This window comes from Dipteris shenzhenensis, chromosome 27 (genome assembly GCF_047967505.1).
Source record: "Dipteris shenzhenensis isolate YYH24624 ecotype China chromosome 27, Dip_SZ_1.0, whole genome shotgun sequence".
NCBI lineage: Eukaryota > Viridiplantae > Streptophyta > Polypodiopsida > Gleicheniales > Dipteridaceae > Dipteris > Dipteris shenzhenensis.
Window position 1 is genome coordinate 1,999,696 of NC_141622.1, and position 12,982 is coordinate 2,012,677.

The 12,982-nt window shown below is 42.7% G+C and overlaps 1 protein-coding gene across 3 annotated transcripts in view; it reads right to left on the minus strand.

Moving 5' to 3' along the window:
- Window positions 1-2,226: 2,226 nt before the first annotated feature.
- LOC147883725 (NADH dehydrogenase ubiquinone complex I, assembly factor-like protein (DUF185)) overlaps window positions 2,227-12,982 on the minus strand; it is a 137,543-nt gene continuing 126,787 nt past the window's right edge. Inside the window, exons 9-14 of one of the 3 annotated variants that reach the window (XM_087398485.1) lie at window positions 4,421-4,509; window positions 4,163-4,328; window positions 3,679-3,795; window positions 3,517-3,561; window positions 3,260-3,385; window positions 2,227-3,077 (exon numbers count right to left, since the gene is read on the minus strand). In XM_087398485.1, the coding sequence (XP_087254611.1) occupies window positions 2,955-3,077; window positions 3,260-3,385; window positions 3,517-3,561; window positions 3,679-3,795; window positions 4,163-4,328; window positions 4,421-4,509 (666 nt within the window). In that variant the 3' untranslated portion in view covers window positions 2,227-2,954. Of the gene's footprint in view, window positions 3,103-3,259; window positions 3,386-3,516; window positions 3,562-3,678; window positions 3,796-4,162; window positions 4,329-4,420; window positions 4,510-12,982 lie in introns of all 3 variants that reach the window. The other 2 variants (XM_087398486.1, XM_087398487.1) reach the window with 2 other exon arrangements.

Genomic DNA, 12,982 nt, shown 5'->3' on the forward strand with positions numbered 1-12,982 from the left:
AAGCTTACTTTCTTAAGGGGATGTGGGACACATGAGAGAACCATACCTCATAAAAAAATTCAAAATTTTGTCCTTTTAGGCCAAGCTCTGCAAAATAAATTGGATAAGCCAAGTAAACTTTATTTTATAAACCTAGATTGACAATAACTTTCTCAAAGGTGTTTTGTTTCCACCTTTCTTTAGTGTATAGGCTATGGATGTGCACAAACAAAAAAAAAGATCTTGAAATCCGATCGTGGCCAACAAGATTTTCAAATAGGGAATCAACAAGTCCCATGTGCATCCTTAGATGAATTTCTCTAAAACTTAAGAACAGGTTGAAGATTAATGTAGTTGATGTTTTCTCCCCATCATGTGGTGTAGCATATAACCAATTGAAACATTCTCAATTCTGCAGGTGATAAATTGAGAAGTCACATGTTGAACATTTTTGTTTACCTATCCAACATACATCATTCACATAATAGAACAATGGCAAGATAGCATAAGAGATGGAATTCAATTATAGCACACCAAAAGAGAGGAATGCTATTAACTATGATGCTTATAGGTCCTAATGAAAGGCCATAATTCTATACATGGGACATGCATGTTGTTTTTCAATTATCTCTACTAAGTTAAGTATTTCTTTGCTCTCTTTGGCACTTAATAGAGAGTTGAATTTGAAACATTGAACTCTTAAGACATACTCACAATAACAAGCATCTAGCAAATTTTAGGGATGAGGGTGTTCGGCTTATTTTGATCCAAAAAAATGATTCTATAATATACTGAATAAAGATTTCCACGATTTATCTTTGGACAAGCATTTGTGGCTGCTTCTACAATTTTCAAAACATGATTGGCTCAAAGGTTTCAATGTAATGTCAAGTGAGTGGATCAAAAATGCCATTGGATCACTATTGGGTAATGCATGCATATTTGGGACTTGAATGTGTTAATATGATTTTCTATTTACCAAAAAATCTCACCCTATAAACTAGAGTTATGGATTCTTTATCATCATTACTTGAAGTATGTTCAAAAGTCAGAAGGTTGGCATCATTTACTATCAATTATAAATGTATCATGACTACACAGTTAATACTATACGGTTGGGGTTGCAATGTATTGCACTAACAAACTCAAACTTGCTTCATAATAGTCACATTTTATGATGTGTAAAAATAGTTTCATTTAAAAGACCTAACATGAAATCATAGGTCATGGCAATATGGCTCTTTGACCAAGTAGGCATCATCTCACCATATAAAATATTCTCTTCAATTTGAGAGGTGCTTGGGCTTAGTAACCATCTCCTCCCAATTGTGACTTTCTTAAATCAGCTTAGTAACCATCTCCTCCCAATTGTGACTTTCTTAAATCAATTAAGCTCAAGTTAGAGCGTGGTGAGATGAAGAGTTGATTTTATGTACGGTTATTTGGACAAGTCTTAAGTTTGTTATAAACGTCCCTTTGTAGGATGTTATACATAGGCATCTAGGGATCAATGTTTTGTCACCTCTTTCTTGCTCTCTTTTTGCAATGTCATGCCATTTTTTTGCATGGATCCTCATAAACTAGTGTTATGCATCCTCTCTTTAAGGATTTTTTTGTCAAACCCAATTAGAAAACTTTCATCCTTTAGCATGGCAATCAGATATATCTTATACTTACCATAAAATCCCACCCTTTGACTGTAATTCATGGATTCTATATCATCATTACTTGAACTGAGTTTCTCATCAAAAGGTTGGCCTCCTTTATTATCAATTCTAAATACATTTTAGGGATTGCAAGCCCCTGAATGTGAAATTTGCTTTACAAGGGTCAACTTCGAATGAAAAAAGAACAAGGAAAAGGCCTTTTCCCAAGCATTGCTTCAAAGTTCAAACCAACTATGATAAAGGAATTAGTGATTGATGTGTGTGCATTAAGTCTCCATGACTTGCAATTCTCTGTACCATTAGAGGCGAAGACTCAATGTAGGGATATGAAAATTTCACCGTGATTTATCTGTAAACAAGATCACCTTCAAGCGTGCTTCCTTGGAAGTTGCATAATTTTTCCAATTCTACAAGCAAACCTCTTAGAGGATGTCAAATAAATGATGTGCTGATGTCCTCTTCAACCACTCCGAACTTTTTAATTCAAAATTAAGTGAAACAGCAAAACATGGAAAAGGACTCAGAAGAATGCCATGTTTAGGTTCAAAAACTAGAGAAATAACTTTAACAAAAGCTTCAACTGTAAAGAAATCTAAAGACATGCCTCTTTCACAGAACCATTTTGCCCATAGGCACAAGAGAGATATCCCTTGTGGATTTGACCCAATGGGCAGCCAAGTGAGATTTCTACCTACACTCACCAACTTGACTATACCTCCAAGTCAAATGTTTACATATTTCCTACTCAAGGAGTTGAATCTGAAAAAACCATGAAATCTTGTACCAATTAGATATGTGGCCAACAGTGTGTAAATTGGAGCCAAAATTTGACCGTTTGCCCTCTCGTTTGCGCCCCTAAATTTCTGTCGAGGCTCCCTCTTTACAAATATATTTCAGGTTAAGTGATGCCTCCGCGTAGTCATATACCACTCCATTCCATCTTGTAGGTCCATTCCATACATGTCAGTTATGACATGTTGCACTTTTCTTTCCTGATAAGTCAAACTTTGCTCTGAAATACACCTTGGTACCATTTTTCGATAGGGTCCATTCCAGATACGAACATTTTGAATGCATTTCCCATTACATAAATTTTCATCACCCAGTTATATGAGCCCATACTCATTGTGCAGTCTGTTCCTGACTAAAAAAAATTACCTGGACTTATCATAGGAAGCCCAGGATCTGAAGGCCATGTCACTAACAGAAGTCCGAAGTGCTCCACAGGGTTTCACAGAGCCCTTTATTGGGCAAGATGACACATTTTCCATTTTACTGCAACATGTAGCATCTCCACTTTGAGAATTGTCAAATCAACATACTTAGGTAGAAGCTCGTGTTGCTGTAGTCGTCCAACAGTGGATTGAAACCATCTGAAGTCCTAGTTTTTGAAATGTCAGCATATTGCTTCATGAATTCAGCTGATGTCACCTGAAGGGTGTCCAAAGTGAATTTCCTGCTGGTACTGATCTGTTAAACTAGCTACTGAACCCCATTCTGATTCTAAATAATGGTTTCAAACAGGGAGGTCAACAGCATAATGACTGCATCAACACCATCCAACATACACAAATTATGCAGAGGAAAGGCAAGAGAAAGCAATGGCTACTTACAATACGTGACTTGTGCTTCCTGTGTATGCTGCCATCTTCTGCTGGAAAGATAGAATTGGAATAGCAGTGATGATCAAGTTCGCTTAACACTTGAAAATCAGTTGGGAAAAAAATGTCTGCCCCTCCCTGCGAAAAAGTTGGATTAGTAGTTTTGACATGTTATGTCATCTTCAAGCTACCGACCCTTAAAACTTTATGCAACAAGTAATATTTACAAACTAGTGAACTTTCCAACTCTCTCAAAATGAATCTACTACCTGCACATCAAGGTAAGTTGAGTGGTCCCTTGTAACACCATCTTTCTGAAGGATTATGCTATCAATGTCAGGGAAGAAGTAGCACATCTTTGCTCATGATAAGTAGAAGAAGCTATCTTCCGTCAAAGTTCTATAACATAAGCATTTCTTAGTACAGGGTACCTTACTGGCCACCAGGGGAGCACGCTCGCCTTCTATCTTCACATCTGGAAGAATCCTGAAGTCTGCTGCAATCAAAGCCATGTTTGGATGTGCTGAATATAATGCTTCCAATAATTGCTGGTTCATATACAAGGCATTGACACGTTAGATGTATTAAATTAAAAATCAACATAACTAAATACCTAATTAAGCATAAAAAATAAGTAAAACATTAGATCATAGAAAATAATGGAATTATTCATTCATTTTCTTACTTGATCTCCCTTGGAAACTACTAAACAAATAAGTATTCCCAAGTTGTTCATTCATAATTAAAACAGAGCCAAATAGAGTTATGAGACACTAGAAGAATGCCATACAAAATGAAGCAAAAAGAACACCAGCAGAATATACACAATTAGACTTCAAGAGCTACTACAGACCAAAACCCTGTTGGCATGCCGGCTTTGAGCATGAATTCACAACCCCCTGACTCACCACTCACCAAGCATCCCGTGGGAATCCAAGCTTTCTTTTGAAGGAGGAATAATCCTGAAAGCAAGTTCTTCAATTTAATCTTTGGTGAACCCCCTTCCAAGATTTCAATGCAGCGCTGTATAAGAGGATCCTGCACCGTCTGATGGACTTCAAGAAGAGCTGCAGACTTGAACCTGTGAAAATAAAAAACATTAAATTTAAGAGAGAGGAATCACTCCATTGGCCTTAATAAGTTAGCACATGTTGCATGAAGGTAACAGTAAACCTTTCCCGGTCTTTTGTAACATATGTCTCCATCCATGGACATCTGAAATTCTTCTTATAAATAAGGTCATGGGGTTGGTTATCAAGTACCTACAGAAGTGACGACCATAAAAAACATCAGTTACCGTAGTAAATTCAACACTACATTAGAATCCCTCATTAAAATCTGTCACATATCATTCGTCATCATTTACAGCAGTGAACCTAACAGTGTGCAGGTTTCAAGTTTGACAAGCAAGGAATGTTGCTAGTAGCTCATGAGGTCTATTGATGATGTGGAAGTTGATTCGGAATAATGTCATAACATTGTGGTAGCTGCTATGGGGTTATTTCTGCCATCAAAGTTATCTTGTGCTACCTCAATGCCCAAGGGCCTGGCATAAGCTAGTCCCAATGACGAGTCACAGAGGAAACTTTCTATCATTTCAATCTTGTATAGACCCACCACACAATTAGGTGGTTCTGGTTAGAGTGTTCCCTAGGGGAAATCCTTAAGGGTAAGAGACCTAAAACTCTCATAATAGGTTTATTTCCCTTTCCTTGACTTTGTATTTATCAAACACTTAGCTTACAGTTCTTGCTTAGGTACCTGAACTGGGGCAGCTGCCCCGGGGGGGGGGGGGGGTTGAAAACATCCAACTGCATTCCACGCTTTTATTCGAGAGAACACACAGAAATTCCAGAAGGGTAGGTTTATTATCAATATGCACCTCAAGCTATCATGGTCCAATCAAACGAGATACATGACATATCATCATCATTACTAATCTACTACAGGCCCATTTAAGAATCAAATAAGCATAAATGGAAGGCGAGAAAGATGAAGTGTGGACAACTACCTCAGTTATCAAAAGAAAGGCCTTTCATTCAGAATTTTTATAACTGGGATCTAAACGTCCACAATGTTAGACAAAACTGAAATTTCAATCTACTTCATGAAAGTAACGGCAAAGGAATTAGTGCAGAAGGCAAGAAAGTGGTCATAGAGTTGGGGCCAATGATTAGGGGCCCACCCCTTTGGAAAATTTAATTATTCATCAAGTCATTTCCCTCAAATCCCTCCTCATTGGAGGAGCACCAATGGAGAGTACGCCTGTTTCTTCAACCTTTACCTGCTGTACGTTGGTGTCCTGTTGCAACTCTCTCTCTCTCTCTCTCTCCGCACCCCCCCATCCCCAACCCCACCCCAAAGCCTAAAACACGTTCTATTTTGCTTCAGCAATTGAAAGGAGGAATTGAACTTGCTGTAGGTGAAAGACTCCACAGTGTGGGCTGGAATCCCTGCAAGAGCAATGGCAGCAGAGAGGCTAGATGAGGTTGAATCTTGGTAGGGACCCATTTGAGGCCTTCCTAGTGCAGAGATAACTGCAACTGAGCAGCGTATCACAGAGTAAGGCAGGAAAAGGAGACTGGCTGGCAGCAATCAGGCCCTAGCCTAGGGGCAACTATAGGAATGCAGACTGGAGGAGAGTCCGCAGTTGGTAGAGGCAGCTACTGTGGCAACTTCAGGAAAGGGCAGGCACGTTGGCCTGTTACGCTCCCAGAACTGCACAAGGTGCTGCAATGTCAACCTGTCAGTAAAATCTGCACTGATGCTATACAGATGCACAAAAGATTCACGGGAGTTTTGACTTGATTAACCACCAGCCTATGTGACAGATTCTTTCTCCTGCCCTCCTCTCATACACAATGCAAATCAGCACATAGCAGTGTTGGGTCTATCTGAGTCACCTTCCCACTTGCGAGCCCCCAAATATGGGGGAGGTGTACCAGCAGCATATGGGAGATGCCACTTGGGCAGAGAAATGGGATGCCATGGGGGCAGATCTGAAGGAATGTACAGGGCTGCCACATGGGCAATATGCAGGTCACCATGTGGGTAGCATGGACAGCAAGGAAAGGTATCAGAAGACTGCAACAGAGGCAGCAGCAGCCTGGAGCAGAGGAGACCTTGCAAGGACAGCCAAACTGGGCTGTCAGGCAGTCAGACCTGCAGACCTGTGCAGGATCCAGGAGCAGATTGGAGGTGAGAGACTGGTCACAGCAGGAAGAAAAACATGCAGCAGATGGGCACAGCATGCAGAGCTTCCAGTGGCAGATCTGAAGGAATGTACAGGGCTGCCACATGGGCAGCATGCAGGCCGCCATGTGGGTAGCATGGACAGCAAGGAAAGCTGTCGGAAGACTGCAACAGAGGCAGCAGCAGCCTGGAGCAGAGGAGACCTTGCAAGGACAGCCAAACTGGGCTGTCGGGATCAAAAGTCAGAGGGTTGCAGTCAGACCTGCAGACCTGCGCAGGATCCAGGAGCAGATTGGAGCTGAGAGACTGGTTGCAGCAGGAAGAAAAATATGCAGCAGACAGGCACAGCATGCAGAGCTTCCAGTGGCAGCAGGTCGCAAGATTTGGTCAGACATTCGGTTGGTTTTTAAGGGCTTTCAAGCCCTATATAAAGGCCCCAGGGTGGGGCAGTTCTACTTCAATGTCCAGGGTTTCAGGTGCCGTAGTTTGGGCTGCCTACTCAGCAGCAGGAAGGTCCAAAACACCAACAGCAGGTCCTCATACCAGGTCCACCGGAGCAGCAAGAAAGTGTGTTAGTGGGGTGTCACTCCACAGCCCACTGAAGCTGTAGGAGAGAATGCAGGCTGACAGTGTTTTTAAGGTACCATGAGGAGGTAGGAGAACAGTCTTGTAGTCACAGGGGTCCACATCTAGGGAGTACCTTGCTGCTAGATGGTGGCACACTGGGCACACCTTTTGAACAAGGTTTTGGTCCATCTTGGGACAATATATATTTACTGTTTCTACCCTCTTGAAGCATAGTTCTTGTTGGGGACTTCAACGCGAGGATGGGTACGCGTCAAGTATCACTTCTTGCTTTTCGAATGATTCTACTTTTTTGCCGGATATTAGGTATACCCCAAGTATCTGCAAACACACGAGCCCCAATCACCTCTTTCAAGCATGCTTTCTTGGACATGGGCAGGATACATTGCCTTGCGATCTACAATGGTCTAGATTGATGGCCTTCCTTGGGTGGATTCACTTGCTTTCCACAAGGGGGCTCCAGCTCATGAGATCCCCTGCCTTCACACATATCACTGACTTCTCCGTCTTCCCCACCACCACAAGGACTGACCACACCTATCTTTTCTTCGATATATTTATTCCCCACCACACGCCACACGCCACAACACCGTCCACACACACTACATATCATGACATCCATTTTGATCATAGCCTCTTCCTTGAGTCCTCTCACAAACACCACACTCTCATACTCTTATGCACACATTGTATGGCATTCCCCACTAGCCACCACTCGACCTCTCAATTACACTGCTTCGACGTCTTGTGCGCTGTTCGCCACCGGTGGCATCAAAGATCATACAGGATGATGCACTGAATACATTGCATATGGACTAAGCACTATGGCCCCGACATTGGCAAAGCATTTCAACGAAGCAGTTTGCACCGGTTTCTCCCATACTCAAACCCGTAACACCATCACTCCCATTCACAAGGCCCCTGATCACATAAGCCCGGAAAGCTACAAGACCATTATGATTGGGCATGTTATGTCCAAGGTCTATACCTCAGTGCTTACATGTTAGCTGATTTGTAGAGCTTCAAGGACTCAGAGCTAGTGGAAAGGCATGCTTCCGTGCTCATCATGCGGCTCTAGATCACATTCTCACACTCCGAGGTATAAATTGAGGAGGCCAGAGCATGGAGGCAGAGGGTTTGTTGCCGCCTTGTGAAAATCCAGAGCACAGAGACAGAGGGTTTGTCATTGCTTTGTGGATTTCCACAAGGCTTTTTGGCACAATCATCTCATCAAATGCTTGCAAGATCTTGGGTACAATCACGAGATCATTTGGGCATTCATGGCACTCTATGAGAGGGTCTCAAGTAGGGTTTAGACAGCTACAATGTGGACGGAGGAGATCAAGAGCACTATCGCGATCAAACACGGTTGCCCACTATTACCAACTCTCTTTGGCCTCTTCATCGACGAGCAAGAGACCTCAGGACACTAGGAGGGGCAAGCTCCTCCTCTTGCTCGTTCCTCGATCCAGATTCTCTTCTATGCAGATGATGTGTCCTTACTCTCCTCTTCAACTTAGGGCCGCCTCCAACGACACTTGGATGCACTCCATATCTTTTGTGAGACACATGATTTGAAGGTCAACCTTGGTAAAACCAAGGTCATGATCTTCAACGCATCTTGGGAAGCCATACACAGGATGCAGTTTACCTTGGAGAGATTACCCGCATTCCACACATATTTGGGGTTTCTTTTCTCGCGCCTGATTTTCACGACGCGACTAGCGATGCAAGCTCGACTAAGCAAGGGATACGCCGCATTTAGTAGGCTTGGGTGGCATTACTTTCATTTCTAGGATCTCCGGACCGAATCTTTTCTCTTTGACTCCTTGGTCCGCCTAGCAGGCATGTATGGCAATCCTTGCTGGGAACTTGGTCTATTAGAGATAGACTTGGATCAAAAGCGAGGAGGCTCTAGGTTATGTTATTGTCAACGGATGATCCGCAATAAGCCGTCGGTCCCACACCATATCATTTTGGCTGAGTTTGGGGTACTCATGCTTGATGCAACATTCCTGTTGTATGGACTTGGTGTTGCTGATTTTCAACCTTTCACAGCTGTTTCAGTGCATTTATTACCTTCTAGACTTGCCTTGAAGCTCATGCCGGTGTTTCGAAGGTGTTTCTTTGCTCTCTTGTGCTGTGTGCCGGAGTTTGGAGACATTTGGAGCTTCTTGCTGTGATCCAGAGGATTCTCCTTGAGCCCATTCCTTCTCATTTGGCTTCCCCTTGCCTCGGGCTGCGAGCTTCCCTCCATTGGATCACCTTCCTCTCTTTTTGAAGTGTTCTCCTTCTCGTGGGAGCACTTACTCTTGCTTAAATCTCTTTTCCAGCCCTCTCTTGGCATCCCTAATTGCCATTTGCTGTCTTTTTCATCTCTTCCTCAAGGGTGAAACCCTCTGCTCACATGTGACCATGTTGGCGAGAGCTTTACAGAAGTCGCCTAAAGACCCCTTGAAGGAGGAATCGGCTAGTCAGCTCTGCTGCTCCCTTCTCCTGGAAACCCCGCATCTCTTTGTGGCTGAATTACACACGGACGGGGAGGGCGTCTATGGAAGCCTAGACATGCACTCATATATTGCTGTGGGAATTGCACAGACAATTCTAGACTGCAGTGGGAGAGCACAACTTACAAGTATTCCTATGTGACTATAATAGAGAGTGCATACATTGTGAGAATGGGAGAGAGAGCAAAGGTGAGAACAAGAAGCAGGAGAGAGAGAGAGCTGAAAACGTAGTTGCAATTAGATGAGAGTGTTACAACTGAATGGAGTGATAGGTTTTGTCTAAGTGACAAAACCTTATCCTTCACTAACCATAGTTAGTGAACTAATTGTGGTTAGGGGGAAAAACCTCTAAGTGAGGGAAAAGTGCCCCTAACCTACTTATTACATTACATTGGTCACTGCTAAATTATAGCAATAATTCTAATACCCCCTTGCAGTGCCAATGTCATGTACAAGGAAAAGATCAATCACCAAAAGGAGATAAGTTCAGGGCACTACAAAATGCCTCAAACTTTTCACGTGGAAGTGCTTTGGTGAAAATGTCTGCAACATTGTCATGTGTTGACACATAGATCATGCTGATCTCTCCTGCATGCAACTTCTCTCTTATGTAGTGATAATGAACCTCAATGTGCTTCGTGCGAGCATGAAACACAGGATTCTTTGCTACTGCAATAGCACTCTGACTATCAGTGAGAATTGGAGAAGGACCCTCCAATGAAAGATGAAGATCAGCAAATAAACGACGCAGCCAAACACATTCAACTGTCGCTGTGAAAGCTGCCCTGTACTCAGCTTCACATGAAGAGGTAGCTACTGTAGACCACATGTCAAAAGTGGTATGCAATTCAGCTTTAAAATCTGCAATATTATCTTCATTTGACCCTGTGAGCAGTAAGTCATCTACATAAAGAATGATGACTAAAATATCCCCCCCATCCTTCTTGATGTAGAGGGTGCTTTCAGTTGGACTAATGTGCAGCCCCTTGCTGGTCAGAAAGGCATGAATCTTTGCATACCATGCACGTGGGGCTTGTTTCAGCCCATACAAAGCTTTATTCAGCTTGCATACCTAAAGTGCATTTCCTGAAATTTCAAAGCCTGGAGGTTGTTTGACATAAACCTCTTCCAACAAGTCTCCATTAAGGAAGGCTGTTTTTATGTCCAACTGATGAACATTCCACTGAAAATTTGCAGCCATTGCTAGGACTGACCGGATGGTTGTCATTCTGGATGTAGGAGCAAAAGTCTCCTCATAGTCTATGCCCTTTTTCTGAGCATATCCTTTTGCGACCAGCCTTGCCTTGTACCTGTCAATGGTGCCATCTGGCTTTCTTTTAACTTTGAAAACCCACCGTGTACCTATGGCATGTTTACTTGGTGGCAAATCGACAACTTCCCATGTCTGATTTTTCTTAATGGACTGCAACTCATCGTGCATGGCATTCATCCAATGCACATTATCCTGTGCCTCTTCAAATGTCTCACGTTCCTCCTCATCAAGAAGAGTACCTGCATAAGCTGATTCAACTAAAAGAGCACCTCCCCCATGCCTTACTGCACTTCGAGTTCTGCTAGGTAATGGAGCATCAATTTTACTCTCCCTGAGAGTCTGTAACAGCCAATTTGGGACTGTTTTTGCTGCATGTATATCTGCAATTTCTTGCTGAACCACCTCTTCCACGGCTTGTGGAGGTGGTATGACATCCTGTGGCTGAATCGGAGCATGTGGAGGTATCTGAAAATTCTGATTTTCATCAGATATATCAGTAGGGGAACCCAAGGCAATGGGTAGTAACCCCTCAAAGACATCACCGGAAGAAGAAGGCATGTCAAATTCAGCTTGAGTGTGAGCTGAATTTTCTGAAAATATTACATCTCTACTGACAATGATCTTGCGTGTGACAGGATTGTAGAGACGGTAGCCCTTGCTCTCTGCACTGTACCCAACAAAAATGCATTTGATTGCCTTATCAGACAATTTATGCCGGAACTCAACAGGTACATGAGCATAAGCAAGGCATCCAAAGACACGAAAATGATCCACAGAAGGCTTTCTCCCTTGCCAAACTTCATAGGAAGTCTTGGTCTTCAAAGCTTTTGTGGGTGCCCGATTTAAAACATAATTGGCACACATGAGACCTTCAAGCCAAAATTTGTGAGGCAATTTTTTGCTTTTCAGCATACATCTATCCATCTCCATAAGAGTACGATTTTTTCTCTCAGCTTTCCCATTTTGCTGAGGAGTTAGCCTCACTGTAAGCTGATGTACAATGCCCTTGTCTTTCAAAAAAGCATCAAAATCTGTAGACAAGTACTCCCCTCCTCTATCTGTGCGTAATGTCTGTATCTTGAGTCCAGTTTCATTCTCAACCACGGCTACAAAGTGTTTGAAGACCATAAACACTTCTGATTTGCATTTTAGCCCATAAACCCAAGTGTAGTTGGAGTAGTCATCTATAAAAGTGACAAAGTAAAGATGACCACCCAATGATGGAGTCCTCATGGGACCACAGACATCACTATGGATAAGCTGTAATTTTCGAACAGCTTTAACTGATCCATCCTTCTTAAAAGGAGATCTGTGCATTTTACCAAGAATGCACCCTTCACAGGCATGTGGAGGAGGTGTTTCAAGAGGAGGCAATGCATCAACCATGGCATGTTTTCGAAGCGTCATCAAGCTGCCATAATGCATGTATCCATATCTCACGTGCCATAACTCCGCATTTTGCATAGCAATAGTAGGAGTGGAAACTGCAAGAGCATGTGCTGGTCTTTTCTCATATATGTCAAGCTGAAAAAGACCACGCAACAAAGTGTCAGACAATCTCAAGGCATAGTCATGCTCTCTATCATGGACTGCACACTTGTCATCTTCAAAAATGACCTGAAATCCAGCTCTGTTAAGAGTGGACACTGAAAGTAGATTTTTTGTGATACCAGGCACATAGAAGACATCATAAATTCTGAATGTTGAGCCATCAATGGCTGTAAGTTCAACTTCTCCTGTACCACGGACTGAATAGGAGGAGTTGTTGGCACATGTGACCTTTTTACCAACAGGTGGTGGATGCAGAGATGTGAAGAGACACTTCCTGGAAGTGATATGCTTTGAGGCACCGCTGTCAAAATACCATGTATTATGTGTCTCATTGACACTGAAAGCTGATGCATCCTTGGAAGAATCATAACTGCATGTCAAAAAAGCATAAGTGTCATCATTACAAGTGGCTGTACTATCCCGAGCAGCCAACTGAGAGTCTGAAATGCAAGACAAGAAGGCATAGTCGTGCTCCACAAAGTTGGCTGTAGCTTGCTCATTGTCAGATGCATGAGGAGCTGAATCTGAGACAGCCATACCGGAGCTGTTTTTCTTTTCTTTTGCAAGCCTTTTCTTGCATTCTCCAATGTAGTGACCTGGCTTTTTGCAGTAATGACATATTCCCTT